Here is a 16,841-nt window from a genome sequence, read left to right on the forward strand (position 1 = left end):
TTAGGGTTTGCTGGAGCCCCGCCTCCGCGTTCAGGCCGCGCCCCATCGCTCCAGCGTCCAGTGGCCCGGGAACACGGAAGCTCCGCCCACAAGCCGTTGTGCGCACGCTCTTCTGCCCAAGGAGGTAGAGTACCCGTCATGGAGAGCGCTCCGCAGTCTGGGCCGGAAAAGAAAGACCCTGAGAGTCCAGGAGTGCAGCAGGCGGCTGCAGGTCAGGATGGTATGCGGGGCGGAGGTCAGCTTGGGGAAAGAAGTCCCCGCGGGCAGCTAGTCTCTGGGGTTCAGCGGGAGGCTGAGGGCGGGAGCTCACAGTCTGTGTTCCTGGGTGTGTGTCGCAGGATCCCTGGTGGAGCTCACCCCAACCCCCGGCGGCCTGGCTTTGGTGAGCCCCTATCACACCCACCGGGTCGGGGACCCCTTAGACCTCGTGGCGCTCGCAGAGCAGGTGCAGAAGGTGAGGAGGCGCGGCTGGGAAAGTGAATAACTGTCTTCTTTTGAGGTTTGCTCTACCTGTTTTGACTTGGACCTTATAGCCACTAAGAGTGGGGTTCTTGTCTGCTTTTTGCAGAGGGTGAAAGTCGACTGTCTTTCTGAGTCGGTTGCCTGACTCAAACTCTAATCTTCTGAGACCAAAGATACCTTCTACTGCAGGTAGAGTGCCCATAATCTCCCTCCGTGGGAAGGTCTGCAAAGCATTTTCAGTACATTATTTCATTTGCACCTTAGCACATCCCTGTGAGGTAGGCAGTACAGAAGTTCTCTTTGATGCGTGAAGATCATTCTAACCCAAATTTTTCAAGGATGTATAGTTCAGTTATTTTAAGCTGCTCCCATAAAATCTTTATCTGTTTACCTGAGAGCTTGAAGAATTTAACATATTCTAGGAAGGGTAGCACTTTTAAGTTTTGCCCTGTATTCTCATTCATTGGATACAGTATTCTCATATTCTCATGCTCAGAGCTTACACATTCATTGGCAAAATAGGTAAAATAAAGAGAAACTGCAAAATATCGGGAAAAGCACTGGAAGTTTGGATACATGAGCCTCCTTTCTACATTTTTTTTTTTTAACAGTAAGAACAGCCTTAAATGGTTGCAACGAAGAATGGAAGAGAGAATATAGAACAGCTCTTCTTCCTGCTGGGGTGGCATTCACAGTTGCTCTCCACTCTTTGCACTTTTTTTTTTATTAATGCATTATAGTTGTGCATAATGTTGGGATCTGTTGTTACACATTTGTACCATGCACACAATATAATATAACTTCCCTCTTCTTTCCCCTAAATTTATTGGTACTGGGGATTGAACCCAGGGGCATTTTCCAGCCCTTTAAAAAAATTTTTGGGAGGTACTGTGGATTGAACTCGGGGCACTCGACCACTGAGCACACCCTCAGCCCTATTTTATATTTTATTGAGACAGCGTCTCACTGAGTTGATTAACACCTCGCTTTTGCTGAGGCGGGCTTTGAACTTTGGGTCCTCATGTCTTAGCCTCCTGAGCTTCTGGGATTACAGGTGTGTGCCACTATGCCTGGCCTTTTTTAAAATTTTGAGACAGGTTCTGTTATGTGTTTGGATGTGAGGTGTCCCCCAAAAGCTCATGTGTGAGACAATGCCAGGTTTAGAAGAGAAATGACTGGGTTATGAGAGCCTTAACCAAATCGGTGAATTAATCCCCTGACAGAATTAACTGAGCAGTAACTGAAGGTGGGTAGAGTGTGGCTGGAGAAGGTGGGCACTGGTACTATGCCTTTGGGGTATATATTTTGTATCGGGTAAGTAGAGTCTTTCTGCTTGCCGATCATCATGTGAGCTGCTTCCCTCTGCCACACTCTTGCACCATGATATTCTACTTCACATTGAGCCTTGGGGAATGGAGTCTACTCTCTGTGGATTGAGACATCTGGAACTGTGATCCCCCAAATAAACTTTTCCTCAACTACAGTTGTTGTGGTCAGTTCTTTTAGTCATAGCAGCAAAAAAGCTGATTAAAACAGAAATTGGTACTGAGAGGTGCTCAGTACAATTATTGTTATTATTGTTATAGTTGTTACTAACCTGACCATGTGGTTCAGAAGCTTTTGGAGCTTTTTGGAATTGGTTGGAGAAATTTTGAGATGTTTAGCAGTGCTGGAAATACTTTAGATTGTTTTAAGTGGAGCTTAATGGCCAGTTCTGGTGGGAGCTGGAAAGACCAGAATGCCAGTAGGACTGTGGACAGTGAAGACAGTGAACCCTCACGAGGGTTCAGAGAAGGAGGACTCTATTGGAAATAGGGCTAGAAGCCATTCGTGTTATGTTGTAGCTTCTCAGCTGTCTACATTTTGCCTGTGTCCTGAGATTTTCTGTGAGGCTGATTTTAAAAGTGATGGACTTTTTAATCTGGCAGAAGAAATTTCTCTGCAGCATAGCATTCAGGCAGTAGCAATGGATATTGGTAGTGACTTTTAGCCAAATTTATTATGATAATCAGGAGCATAAAGCAGAGCAGAAAGATTTGAAAAACTTGGACTTGAAATGTGGACTGAAAACTGGGGCTAAGGAAGTTGCAATTGTTAAAGATACTACCACCACTAAAGAAATGTTAAAGACTGCCCAGGGACAATAAGAAAGGTGGCTTGAAGTTATTTCAGCATTTGGCAAGATCATATCCATCTCAGGCTCAGGAGGTAAAAGTAAAAATTCTCTTGAGGAGAGACCAGTGGGGCACCCTTCTTGCACAAGGGGGTCTAGGAGTTTTTTTTCAACATGCTCAGCTACCTAGATACTCAGAGATTTCTGTAGTTGGGGTCCCTGGAGGTTTGGCTACTGCTCAAGATGGTAGCAGACCTTGGAATCAACCATGTGGTGCTATTTCTGCAGGAATGCAGGATGCTAGAATTAGGGGGTCATGGAGGCTTCCATCAAGATTTCAAAGGAAGGCCTGGGAGACTAGGCAAAATGCAGCAGGATCAAGTCTCTGTGGGTGACCCCTGAGAGGCCGATGCATGGAGATGTGAGGAAGAAACCAAAGCTGCAGTGGAGACCCCCAAGATTTAAGAAATGTCAGTACCGTGGAATGTCCCCTGAGGAAGGCTACAGGAATTGTACAGGCAAGCCAACAGAAAGGCCTCTTGGGCTGCAACCAACAAGGTCATGAGGCGGAGCTACAGGAGCCCTTTGAACAGAACATCACCATGTCATGTGCCCCAGAAGCCAGACTTGTTTGCCCAGCTGGATTTCAGTCTTGCTTTGGTTCCATCCCTTCTTTCTATGCCCCTATTTTTTAGAATAGAAATCTTTACTCTCTGCCCTTCTATATTGGATACTTATAAACTGCTTTTGACATTTTAAAAATAAATATTTATTTATTTATTTTAGTTATAGGTGGGCACAGTATCTTTATTTTTCTGTGATGCTGAGGATTGAACCCAGTGCCTCATGCATGCTAGACAAGCACTCTACCTCTGAGCCACAACCCATCCCTGCTTTTGATTTTGACAAGAGCTTATAATGTGAGGTTGCCCTATGTCTCAGAGGAGACTATGATCTTGAACTTTGAGATCTTGGAACTGTTGAGACTATGGGAACTCTGGGAAATGGACAAAATATATTTGCATTGGAGATAGTCATGAGCTTTAGGGGACCAGGGACAGAATATTATGGTTTGGATGTGAAGCGTCCCCCTAAAGCTCATGTATGGGACGATGCAAGAAGGTTTAGAGGAGAAATGATTGTGTTATGAGAGCCTTCTTCCAATCAGTGAATTATTCCCCTGACAGGATTAACTGAGCAGTAACTGAAGGAAAGTAGAGTGTAGCTGGCACTGGTGATGTGCCTTTGGGGTATATATTTTGTATCGGGTAAGTAGTGTCTTTCTGCTTGCCAATCATCATGTGAGCTGCTTCGCTCTGCCACACTCTTTCACAATGATGTTCAACTTCACATTGAGCCCTGAGGAATGGAGCCTGCTCTCTGTGGATTGAGACTTCTGAACTGTGAGCCCCCAAGTAAACTTTTCCTTGACTATAATTGTTTTGGTTGGGTCTTTTAGTCACAGCAACAAAAAAGCTAACTAAAACAAAGTCTCAGTAAGTTTCTTAGGGCCTCTCTTAAGTTGCTGAAGCTGTCTGAACTTGTGATTTGCCTGCCAAGTTGCTGGAATTATAGGTAGTAACCCCCAACCCAGCTTGACACAGAGTCTTACTCCTATTTTGACGTTACTTTCAGGCAAATACTTCTCTGGACCTCTGTAAAGTGAAGGATTTGAAGTAGAAGAACTCCTAGATCCAGAGGAAAAACCTATTCCGTGAAAAATTAAGTTCCTTCTCATCCCCTTTTTTTTTTAATATTTATTTTTTTAGTTGTAGTTGGACACAATACCTTTGTTTATTTATTTTTATGTGATACTGAGGATTGAACCCAGGGTCTCACACATGCGAGGCAAGCGCTCTGCCACTGAGCTACAACCCCAGCCCCCCTTCTCCTCTCTTAGCAAGACTTCCAGTCTGCAAAGATTTAGGGAGGATCCTGCTGCTTTAAAGCTTATGATATCCCCTTATCCTTATATACAGTCTCATATTTGTTCTTCTCTTTTGTTTTTTTTTAAAGAGAGAGAGAATTTTTTTTTAATATTTATTTTTTACTTTTCGGTGGACACAACATCTTTGTTTGTATGTGGTACTGAGCATCGAACCCAGGCTGCACGCATGCCAGGTGAGCGCGCTACTGCTTGAGCCACATCCCCAGCCCTCATATTTGTTCTTGATTATATGTTTGTTTTGCTCATAAAATTTATTTATTAAATGTTAACAATACTTGAATTATCATTTGATAATATACCCAAATTCCCTAATGTAAACATCTCTACTGTTTTTTTTTAAGAAAAATTGAAATATTTAGGAAAGCTCTTTTTTTTTTTAACAGTTTTTAGTTGTAAATGGATCTTTTAATTAATTAATTAATTAATTAATTAATTAATTAATATGTGGTGCTGAGGCTTGAACCTAGGGCCTCACACTTGCCAGGCAAGTGCTCTACACTGAGCTGCAACTCCAGCCTAGGAAAGCTCTTTTATTTAAAACCTTATGCTTTTTCCTTTTTAGAGAGGGAAGCAAAGCACCTTTTATGGGTTAGGAGAATATCTTGTGTCTATGTAATCAGAGCACTCTTATTGGGAGGTGGACTGCCAGGGGCAAAATCTTGGGCAAACAACCTATTTATTTATTTATTTATTTAGTGGTGCTGGGGATTGACCCCAGGGCCTTGTGCATGCAAGGCAAGCACTCTACCAACTAAGCTATATTCCCCAGCCCAGCAAACCACATTTTTATATGTACTAAGTGATTCTTATGTTTACTACAATGATCTGAACCAAAGAAATAAGGAATACAGTTTTTGTCTTTGATCCTATAATCTAGTGAAATATAAAGCATGCCTTATTGTGCTGCCTGAATTTCTTCAATGTAACCAGTCTTTGAGAAGTGAAGAAAAAACACTCTAAAGATAAGCTTTGAATCTAGTTACTGTACTGAAATGCACTTTCTGGCAAGACTGAATTCTGATACCCTACTTAAGATTCAGAAAGCCTGGGAGGCTAGGTATGGAGGACTGAATTTTAGACCCAAACTGATCTATGTTCAAATCCTTCAACCGCCATTTACTAGCCATGAAACTTTTAGTTTGATTCACCTCTATGAGTCTTAATTCCTAAAAAGAGAAAGTGGGACTGTCATCTCCAGCTTCATAAAGGTGTCACGAGAGTTAAATTCTGATGATATATAAAGATCTTTGGAGTGGTTAGGGCCAAAGTTAGTACTTAGTAATTATAGGTACTTTCTCCTTTGTTTCTATTTTAATTAGGTTCTTTGATTTATAAGAAACAGATTCACTGCTACCATTTTAAGGAAAAAGAGATTTCTCATAAGACTGTAGAATCTACCTTAGCTGTGTAATCTACCTGCTCTATCACTAGCTATATGGCTCCTTTGTCCTGGGAACAAAATGCAAATTCTTTTACCTTGGGCCACAGGGCCCTACAAGATCTGTTCTCCATCCTGACCACCATTCAAATGACAGTATTGTTCATTGAATTTGACCTTTTGGCTACACATAGATTCCAATTCCTATAATTCTTACACTTCTTATTACTAAACAAGTTACTTAACTCATTTGTTATCTTTGACCTGCTATGGTCACATAATGATGGCACATCAGTATTTTGAATGCATGTACTACTAACTTTAATTATTCTTATTTTTATTGTTAGTATTATTTATTGGAGCTATACCATAAAGTAAGGTAGCCACTAGCCACATATTTCTGTTGAATTCTTGGATTGTGCAGTTAGTCTGACCAAGGAACCGAATTTAACTTAATTTGAATTTTAAAACCTGATAATTGATTCAGTTATTAGAATTTAAATTTAAATTTGATACAATTTGAATACATGGATCAACTTCATAAATGTAGATTTTGTGTGATTTAAACATAGGTCATGTATTTCCAATGAAGATTTAGCATCCAAATTGAGATGTGCCGAGTATGAAATATACACTGCATTTTGAATACTTACTATGAAATGTAAAATAACTCATTAGCAATTCTTTTTAACTTTACACAAATGTTCATAGCAACTTTATTCATTATAGCCCAAAAATGTTACCAGACATCCATCAGTTGATTAACAGAAAATAAAATGGTATATGCGTACAATGGAATATTATTGAGCAATAAAGAAATTTAGTTCTGACAGAAGCTACATGGACAAACTTTGAAAACATACTTAATAAAGAGTGATAATCCTTCTGAGGTCACTCTAGTCTGTCCTGGCTTTGAGAGTTATATGGTCTGTTTTAAGCAAGTTCTGTAGCCTTTAGTTGTATTTCTTGGCACATGATGGGCAGTCTTCCGTGTAGATCATAACTTTCTGTCAGGTATACATGTAATATAGTGTGTGTGTGTGTGTGTGTGTGTGTGTGTAAGGATATGTGTGGTACTAGAGGTTTCAAGTATTATACAAGTACTGAGCTACACCTCACTCCATTTTTATGCCACTGGGGTTAAACCCAAGGATGCTCTACCACTGAGCTACATCCCCAGCTCTTTTTAAATTTTTATTTTGAGATAGGCTCTCAGTTGCTGAGGGTGGACTTAAACTTGCTTTCCTCCTGCCTCATCCTCCTGAGTAGCTGGAATTTCAGGCATGCATCACCATGCATAGTTAATCTTTGTTTCTTTTTTCTCCAAAGAAGAATATTGCTGTGGTTGCCCAGGCTGACCGTGAACTCCTGGGCTCAAATGATCCTCCTTCCTCAGCATTTTAAGTAGCTGAGTCTATAGGTGTGTACTATGATATCTGCCTTCATAACATAGTCTTTTAAAATACATTTTGATTATTATTTAGAAATGCAACAGTAAGTTAAAATGTAGGGCTGGGATTGTAGGTCAGTGGTAGATCGCTTGCCTAGCACATGTGAGGCACTGAGTTTGATCCTCAGCACCACATAAAAATAAATAAATAAAGATATTGTGTCCATCTACAACTAAAAAAATATATATATTTTTAAAAATTTAAGCTTTCCGGACTAGGCCGAGCTATAGGCGCCATCATGGGAATCAACATACGCCACAAGAAGGACCGAAAGGTTCAGCGCAAGGAGCCCAAGAGCCAGGGCATCTACCTAGGGCTGTTGGGCAAGTTGTACAGGTTTCTGGCTAAACGAACCAATTCTACCTTCAACCAAATGGTACTGAAGAGGTTGTTCATGAGTCGCACCAATAGGCCACCTGTCTCCCTCCCTTGGATGATCCGGAAGATGAAGCTTCCTGGCCGAGAAAACAAAACAGCTGTGGTCGTGGGGACCATGACGGATGATGTTTGTGTTCAGGAGGTGCCCAAACTGAAAGTGTGCGCACTGCGCGTGAGCAGCCGAGCCCACAGCCGCATCCTCAAGGCTGGGGGCAAGATGCTCACCTTTGATCAACTGGCCCTGGACTCCCCCAAGGTCTGTGGCACAGTCCTGCTCTTTGGTCCTCGCAAGGGCCAAGAGATGTACCGGCATTTTGGCAAGGCTCCTGGGATCCCACACAGCCACACCAAACCCTACGTCCACTCCAAGGGCAGGAAATTCGAGCAAGCCAGAGGCCAGAGAGCCAGCCATGCCTACAAAAACTAATCCCAGTTTTACTGTTAACAAAGAGGCTTTGAATTTGGGGGGAAAAAAATTTAAATAGGTATGATGTAATTCAACTGAAGTAAAGTGTCAGATTAACAGATCTTATCTACATTAGCAGGAAATAAGAGCCATATCACAAGTGTTTTGATTTTCATTGTTAAGACCCATTACTGATTTAGAAGTATTTAAACATGAGAAAACAAATAGGAATCCTAAGAAATACTTGATTAGCCAGGCAGAAAGCAAGGAGGAAAATATATTAGGTGGAGGGGAGGCATATTCAATATATTTGGTAGCAAGAGGGTAGGACATATTGGAGGGCCAAAGAAATCAGAATGTGGCTAGAGTTCACAGTGAAAGCAATGGAAAATGACAAGAAGGAGCACTTAATTCTGGTGTGGAGTCTTGTCAGGGTGGCAATGCCATTTGAGCTGGGCCTTGGGATAGATAAGAATTTATGTGGCAATAATGAGAATGGGAAGTACTTTAGGTGTAAGTAAAGATGCTGACATAACTCTTTTCTCTGGGATCTATATAAGAACATCATAAGTCATATTCTTTCTCACCCTGCAGTTTGGTTTTCTCCCACCTACAGGCTGATGAATTTATTCGAGCAAATGCCACCAACAAATTGACAGTCATAGCTGAGCAGATCCAGTATTTGCAAGAAAAAGCCAGGAAGGTAAGGAAAGACTTTAGGCTGGCTGGCCGCTGGCCTGTCTGCCCCTCTTCCTCCCTCCCTCCCTCCCTCTCTTCCTTCCTATACTGGGGTTGAAACTGGGGTACTCTACATTTGAGCCACATCCCAGCCCTCTTCATTTTTTATTTTGAGATAGGGTCTCCCTAAGACCTATCTGAGGCTGGCCTTGAACATGCAATCCTCCTGCCTTAGCCTCTTGAACAGCTGGGATTACAAGTGTGCATGACTGTGCCCAACTTCATTTTTATTATTTAGTTCACAAGATTGACTGTAGTTGCTTATTTGTCTTTGGTACCTTCTAAGAGATGTAGAGGTTTTGAGTGAGATAGAAGGAATAAACCTGAGAGGTTATATTATTCTGTTTAGTGTTACAGTGATGAAATACTTAAGGCAGGTTAACTTTATTAACAAAACAGATTTATTTAGCTCACAGTTTTGGAAGTTCAGGGACGGTGCTGGTTTGTTCAGCTCTGCGGGGGGGGGGGTGTGGGGGGGTCCTTCTTGGCTATATCTAGTCATGGCAGCAGTGTGTGTGTGTGAGAAGAAATCTCATCACCCAAAAGGTAAGCAGAGAGATTTTCAAAGCTCAGGCTTTCACAGCAACACGTTCTCACTCTCTGAAGAACTCCCTGCAGGAAAACAGTATTCTCTTCTCAGAGCAGCATCCCCAGGAACCTGAGGACCTCCCACTGGGTCCCACATCTTCCATTAGCACTCATATCACCACACCAGTGACCAAACTCCCAGGACGTGGTCCTTTGGGAGACAAATGGCAGCTAAACCATAGCAGAAATTGAGAATAAGATTTATTTATTTTATTTATTTATTTTTTAAACCAGGAGAGAATTCAGTGAGATAAAGCCTTTCAAAGGAAAAAAAAATGTATTCTTTTACAAAAGAAATGTACTGGGCTGGGGTTGTAGCTCAGTGGTAGAGCACTTGCCTCCCACCTGTGAGGCCCTGGGTTTGATTCTTAGCACCACATAAAAATATATGAAAAAAAAAATAAAGATATTTAAAAAAAATAGTAAGAAAGAAAGAAATGTACTTACCACAGAAAAAGAGGAAAGAAACTTAAGAACCACCCAAGCCCATTAATGCTCAACACTTTGAAATATAATTCTAAAGACATTTTCTTCAGCCTAGTAGCAAAATTTAATCTTTATTTCTTTAGAATTATCTGGATGCCAGTAGTGATTTATTGTTGTGGGGAAGCAAGATGCCAAGTGTTGCAGTTTTCACATTTTGATTGTAATGAAGCCTGAGCATGAGTGCCTATTACCTCTGATCCTCATCTGTTGCGCCTCTGTGGTTCACAGGTACTGGAAGATGCTCACAGAGATGCCGACTTGCACCGTGCAGCTTGTAATATGGTGAAAAAACCTGGCAACATTTACTATCTTTATAAACGGGAGAGCGGTCAGCAATACTTTTCCATTATTTCTCCAAAGGTAGGAACATTTACTCTTCATCCCCAAACCTACTCCAACCTTTGAGAAATTCTTGGCATGTGTGTATGAAAGTAAATAGACATAGACTGGTAAATTTTTGCCTAGAAAATTGGGGGTGGTGTGATCCCAGGCATAACTAATAAAACGTGTGTTTGCTTTAAATTACTTCATTTATTATCTCTGTTATGGGAATATCTGATATATAATGTGACTGCTTTTCAAGTATGGTCTGACTAGTCTGAAGTGAAAAGCCAAAATAGAAATTTGTGGATAAATAGGAAAAGAACTCAGTTTACTTACATCCTGCTCTGATCAGAACCCACTCCTTTGCCTTTTCTAGGAATGGGGGACTAGTTGTCCTCATGACTTTCTTGGTGCCTACAAGCTTCAGCATGACTTGTCCTGGACTCCATATGAGGACATTGAGAAGCAAGACGCTAAAATCAGCCTAATGGACAAGCTGCTGAACCAGCCAGTGGCCCTGCCCTCCTGCACTGAACCCACCTTCCAGAGACTGACTAATTGAGCGTGGACTCTGGCCAGCAGCTCTCACAACAAGGGCCTGTTGCCTCCTTGTGGCCCCTGTTCTCTGCATTGATGGGGCAGGGTCATGGGATCTGAGGACTTGTAGGTGAATCAGGAACTTCTTGGAAGGAGACCCTATGTGAATGTAATTGCTTTTGTTTTCATTGCTTTTAATTGGGTTGGTAAGGAATCACAATACTCTCTTTTGGGATCTCCTTGGAGCAACAGATGCCCAGTTGGAGGTCACTCTCAGTTCCTTGATACTTTGGCCTCTGCAAGATGGCAGCTTTCTTCATCAAAGCAAAAAGGATAAGAGTCTACTAGCAGGACAGGAATTAATCTCACATAGTTCATTTATAGAAGTGACGTCACCTTTGTTGTATTCTCTTGGTTAGAAACAAGTCTGCAGGCCAGCTCACACTCAAGGGAGGGAATTACACACAGGCATGAATACCAGAAGGCAGGGATCACTGCATCGTTGAATAGACTTAAAATTTGTTTGCTGTGGTGCTCAGTTGAGAGGAAAAAAGAAAAGTCAATTCTGGCTAAAAGAGGCGATATTACAAAGTAGTTGAGTGCAATGATGTTGAAGTCACAGATCTGGACTTGACTCTTCACTTTGACAAAATAACTTATAGCTGGCATTCCTGCTTCCCCTCTGTCACCTCTCCAGTCCATTCTGCATATAGTTAAGTCAATCCTTTGAAAATGCAAATCACTCTTACCATTGACTTTTCCAACCACTGGAACTGGAGAGGAGTTATTCAGAAGAGAGAAATACAGTTACCATGCTGATGCACTCCCTGCACTGACCTTTAGGTAGTGCCATTCCTTTCCTGTTTAAGCCAATGATCAGGCTTAGGGAAGGTTAGTGGCAATGTCAGAATCGTGGACTAGGACTCAGTGATGATGTACAGTAGCTACTTTTCATTCAACCATCCAGCTGTCTACCCAGTAATTCTGTAAGTATTAACACCTTCTGGGGTCCAGGTTCTAGAGAATAATACAGCTGAAAAAGGGCCCTATTTCACAGGAGTGTGCAGTCTAGTGTGTGAGGAAGCAAGCCAGTGACTACAGCATGCTATAAGAAGTGCTGTGCTAAAGGTATGCACTGGATATTCTAGAACATAAGCTTGGGAGAATTTGGGAAGACTCTTTGGAGGAGCTGATTCCTGGGTGTTGAAAAATAACTGGGGGCTCCAATTATCTTCTCTATGGGAAGTGTGTCTTTTAGGGGTTAGGGTAGGGTTCATTTTTGGATAAAGTTTATTTGTAAATGAAGGAAAGGACATCCTTTTACAGACCACATCAACCAGAATAATCATGGACACCAGGATGGGTACAGGGGGATATATCCTGCCTAGAAGATTCTTATTTCTGACAGCTGGGGGATAGATGAAACGTGGGAACAAAAGCAATTCCAAACAAAAAGTAACATGTGAAGGTGTTGATAAGAAGCAGCATGGCATTTGGGGAATTGGATCCAGTTGAAAGTGAAGAATATGAAGCTTGTTGTACCAATGCAGACTCGTGGAGGTAGTGGTGGTGAGTGGGCCCTGGCCACTCAAGCTGAGAGGTTGACTTTAGAGCTTTCACTGCTGTAGCACTGCTGGTGGCCTCTGCTTTCAGAATTCCTGTCAAGAATGTGGGTGAGAGCTTAGAGCATTGGTGCACGCCTGTACCCCAGTCATTTGTGAGGTTGAGGTAGGAGGAACTTAAATTGAAGGCCAGTCTCATCAGTTTAGTGAGGCCCTAAGCAACTTAGTGGAGCCCTGTCTCAAAAAGGCAATCATGGTACCCCCCTCAAAAAAAAAAAAAAAAAAAAGGAAAATGAAGAATATGAGCCAGGGGCTATGGGAGAAGAACTAAGGTAATGATGTAAAGATTAGGGAGTTGGTAGTGTTGGCTTTCTAGAAGCCTCATTTTGGCTGTGGAAGCTGGATGAAGGAAAACCATTAGGAGCTTCTGTCCCTAGTCCAGGCAGGATGGGGTTGTGAACTAAGTTTGTAGTAGAATGAGAGGTACCATATTTCCTCAGTGGTAAGATAACACTTCTTCCCCGACATTTTAGTATCTGAAACCTGGATGCTTCTAAAAGTCAATGGCATGTCACAGTTAATGTGACATTTTTTCCTTTCTTCAAGCTACATGAAATAATGGTGTGTCTTATAAGGGATGGTGTCTTAGATGAAGCAAGACATTTTGAAAGTAAAATAAATTGCCATCTTATTGACAATAAAATGGGGGTGGTGAGTAAGAGGGAGAAACTTAGATAATGCTTGAATTTCTGGCTTAAGTATCTCTGTGGATCCACAACAAAATATGGAAGAGGAAGACATTCCTGATATTTTCCAGGATAATCAGTGATCTATATTTGCTGCAGTAATCCACCTTGCTGGCCCTGCTCAGGCTCACTGGGTTTAATAACTGATGGGTCTAGAAGGAGGGCTTTTCCTTCTAAAGTTGTTGCTCCAGTCAGTTCATGAACACTGAGAGTATTATTATTGTAGATCACAAAGGTGGTGAAATCCTGTGTAGTGAGCAGGTATACCATTATTTCACTGAATTTTTATATAAACCCACCACCTATTAAGTATATATTTCTATTTTATAGAGTGAGCATCTGCTCAGATTCACAAAATGGCCCGTGGTTATAGAGATTACAAAGTGGTAAGTTTGATTCAGATATTCCTATTTGATTCCAGTCTGACCATAACCTTAATCATGTTTTGGTTGATTAAGATAGTCCTAAAGGATGTCATTGTAGAGCTAAAAAGAAGCTACATTATAAAAGTAATATAGTAAGATGTATATATGAGATACTATGAGAATAGTCCGTTTTGTGTTTAGTGATTGCATGGACAAGAGGATACAGAAAACAGAGAAGTAACTTCTCTAAGGTCACACAACTCCAGAAGCAATTGAGCCCATGTCTATGGCATCAAAACCTGTATGCAAAAAATAGGGCTTAGCTGGACACAGTGAGGAACACTTGTAATCCCAGCAACTTGGGAGGTTGAGGCAGGAGGATTTGCAAGTTCAAAACCAGTCTCAGCAACAGATCCCATATTAAAATAAAAAGTAAAAAGGGCTGGGGATATGACTTGGTGTTTAAGCACCCTGAGATTCAATCCTTAGTGCCCCCCGCCCCTGCCAAAAAAAAAAGAGTTTCTTTCTTAAGGAGCTGGAGACTGGAAGGAAGGCATTTCTAAGTGCCTAGACGAATTAGACTTCTGTAATTTAGGCAGATTTGATTCAGTGAATCATTCCTTACTTGAAAGCCTTTTTTCTTTGTTTTGATTTGAAATATTATATTCTGCTTTTCTACTACTTCACTGACTGTACCTTTTCTGTGTCTTGATCCTCCTCTTCATGATACCTATACATGGAGGCCAAGTCCTAGGTACTCCCTTTTTCTCCCTACTGGGTGATCTAATCCATTCTTAAGGCTTTAAGTACCATACCTGAGCTATTGACTCATGTGCATGTCTCCAGTTCTTATCTGTCCTCAAGTCCACATGCACTTGCTTGTCTAGCAGTCGTACTTGACATCTCCTACTTGGCTCATACTCATAAATTTAATATGTTCACAACTCTGAGTTTACCCCTAAAACCTGTTTCACTCCCAGTCCTCTTTTTCCATCAGCACCTGTCTCATAGTTACTGAGGCCTAAAACTAAGTCAACCATGATTCCAGATGTTCTCCCCACATCAGTCAGCAAGGCTCAGCTCTGGCTTCAAAGTACATCCCAAGTTTGACTGTTTCTCATCACCTCCATCCTTCCCTTTTGGTCCAGATCACCAGCATCTCTAGCTTGGACTAATTCAGTAGCCTGCTAGCTTATCTTCCTGCATTCATTCCCACCCTCTTCTGTGTCTACAGAGACTTCCAGCATCATCTTTTAGCACTATAAATCAGATCACTTACCTACATTTTAAAACATGCCAAGAATTTTCACTACACTTGGAATAAAATCCAGACTTCTTGCCAAAGTTCCACATGATGTCTCAGAACTCATCATGTTCCTTCGATGCCACCTTGCTTTCTTCTCACATACCAAGCTGAGCCTTCGTGAGGACCTTTGCCTTTGCTGTTCCATCTGCTTGGAATGTGATCTTTATATGGTTTGTGTCTTCTGCTCACTTAGGTCTCTGCTCAGATATCACTTCCGTGGTTGCCCTATCAGAAATACCCACTCTTCTCATACCACAATGCTGACCCTGCTTTGTTTTCTGTAGCACTTACCATGACCAGAAATGATTTATTTCTCGCCTGTCTTCTATACTTGAGTTATATATATGTTCTAGGAGAGAAACTGTGTCTTGTGTAACTGTTGTATCTCTAGCACCTAAAATAGTGTCTGGTGTATAGTAAGAATTCTCATAATGAACTGATGAGCAGATGGACATATGTAGCTCTGCATTTATATCTTGCAAAGGATCTAAATTGGTACAGCTCATAGAAATAGAGTGTGAGTTACAAGTGTAATTTAAGATTTTTCCAGTAATTAAAAAAAGCGAAAAGAAACAGGTGATTAGCTTTAGCAATATATTTTTCTAACCCAGACTCATTTCAACAATTAATACTAAAAAATAAAAGGCAACTGGAAACTTATTGCATGGGGAGGAGGATCTTTCTCAGCTACCCCTGCTTCCTTTCCCCTCCAAGGAAGCTGTAGCTCAGGAATGTGTGATTATATTCTTAGAATAAGGATAATTATGATAAAAATTTAATAATAAGGAAAATTACTAAATTTTACTCCATGCTAATCACTTCATATAATCTCATTTAATTCTCACAATTGCATTTTACAGATGAAGAAACATGTTCAGAAAAGCAGTGTAACTTGTTCCAACATACACATCTGGTGTTACAGCTGGAATTGTAAACTTGGTTGAAAGTTAGTTTCATCTGAACATCATGCTACAGTGTCCCTTTAGTGGTTCACACTGGAGAAATAGAGGGCCAGTTGAAGATCCAGTGAGATGAAGATAATGTTTTTACAGCATCTAGCACAGTACTGGCTGCTAGGTATCCCCTGGGACACTCCAGTTCCTCTACCCCTCTTTCCCTTGCTGGCTGTCTCTTGACCTAATTCCCCCTCCTCTGTACATATTCTGCTGTGGAGCCCTAGGAGCTCTTGGTGCAGTTTAGCCTTCAGGTAGGCTTGCACGTATGGGGCAGGGGAGCGCTGGGGCCTTACCTTAGGACTGGTGTCTGAAACCTACCATCCAACTACCAAATGCAAGACTCCTGGGAGGTTCTTACCTCCTTCCTTTCTAACCTCCCGCACCTGGCTGGGATTCGCCCGCACACTGACAACTTCCATTCCTTTCTGTGGCTCTGGTCTTCCTGTTTCATATGTAGTATTACAGATCCTCCACAGTGGCTGTCAGAATAACCTGTCTCAAACAACCCGAACCAGATCATGTCCCTACTTAAAAACACTGTCTTCGGGATTGAGTCCGAATTCCTCAGCTTGCTCTCTGTCTGACAAGTATTACTGTGCGCCTAAGCCTTCTTTACAGGCACAAAGAGTAGTAGCAAACCAAGCATAAAAAAAAGGCCTGCCCACATGGAGCTGATATTCGAGGGGCGGACCCCAGCATTCCTTTCCAGCTTTATATGGTCCAACTAACTTCCAGCCTCTCTCCCACTGCAGCGTTGGCTTTGCACAGAATAAACGCCCCCTGTAACTAACCCGCAAAGTCCCCCAGACTGGCCTAGATGGAGAGAACAGTTCCCGCCCCTGACACTCCTCATGGGCCCTGCTGCCCCACTGAAAGACCTAGGGTGCCCCCGGAAATTGAGGCCCCCATTGCCTCTGGCCCGCAGCCCCTCCCCTACCCTTGGGATTGTGAGCTAAGAGCCAGGAGTAAAAGGCTTGGTCCGCAGTGCTGTGCCTGCCTGGGCTGGTCCCCTCCTCTGCACAGGCAGAGGGGAAGGAGTGCCTATCCCCAGCCCCATCGAGGAATGCCTCATCCCCAGGTGAACGTTCGCGTGGAGC

General features: G+C 42.0%; 2 protein-coding genes across 3 annotated transcripts; both read left to right on the forward strand.

Annotated features, from left to right (window-relative positions):
• Positions 1 to 55: 55 nt before the first annotated feature.
• Positions 56 to 12,664, forward strand: C11H1orf50 (chromosome 11 C1orf50 homolog). 2 transcript variants are annotated; one of them, XM_005317893.5, is made up of 5 exons: positions 56 to 211; positions 339 to 454; positions 8,753 to 8,839; positions 10,177 to 10,308; positions 10,649 to 12,664. In XM_005317893.5, exons 1-5 carry the CDS (start codon positions 139 to 141, stop codon positions 10,832 to 10,834), a joined length of 594 nt encoding a protein of 197 aa, XP_005317950.1. In that variant the 5' UTR covers positions 56 to 138; the 3' UTR covers positions 10,835 to 12,664. The 2 variants fall into 2 exon arrangements, with proteins under 2 accessions (XP_005317950.1, XP_040144416.1); XM_040288482.2 differs by having other exon boundaries at positions 87 to 220.
• On the forward strand, positions 7,330 to 8,527 carry LOC101974608 (large ribosomal subunit protein eL18). The gene has a single exon (XM_005317892.5). It carries the CDS (start codon positions 7,591 to 7,593, stop codon positions 8,155 to 8,157), a length of 567 nt encoding a protein of 188 aa, XP_005317949.1. The 5' UTR covers positions 7,330 to 7,590; the 3' UTR covers positions 8,158 to 8,527.
• Positions 12,665 to 16,841: the final 4,177 nt, after the last annotated feature.

The sequence above is a fragment of the Ictidomys tridecemlineatus genome, chromosome 11 (assembly GCF_052094955.1).
Source record: "Ictidomys tridecemlineatus isolate mIctTri1 chromosome 11, mIctTri1.hap1, whole genome shotgun sequence".
NCBI classification, from domain to species: domain Eukaryota; kingdom Metazoa; phylum Chordata; class Mammalia; order Rodentia; family Sciuridae; genus Ictidomys; species Ictidomys tridecemlineatus.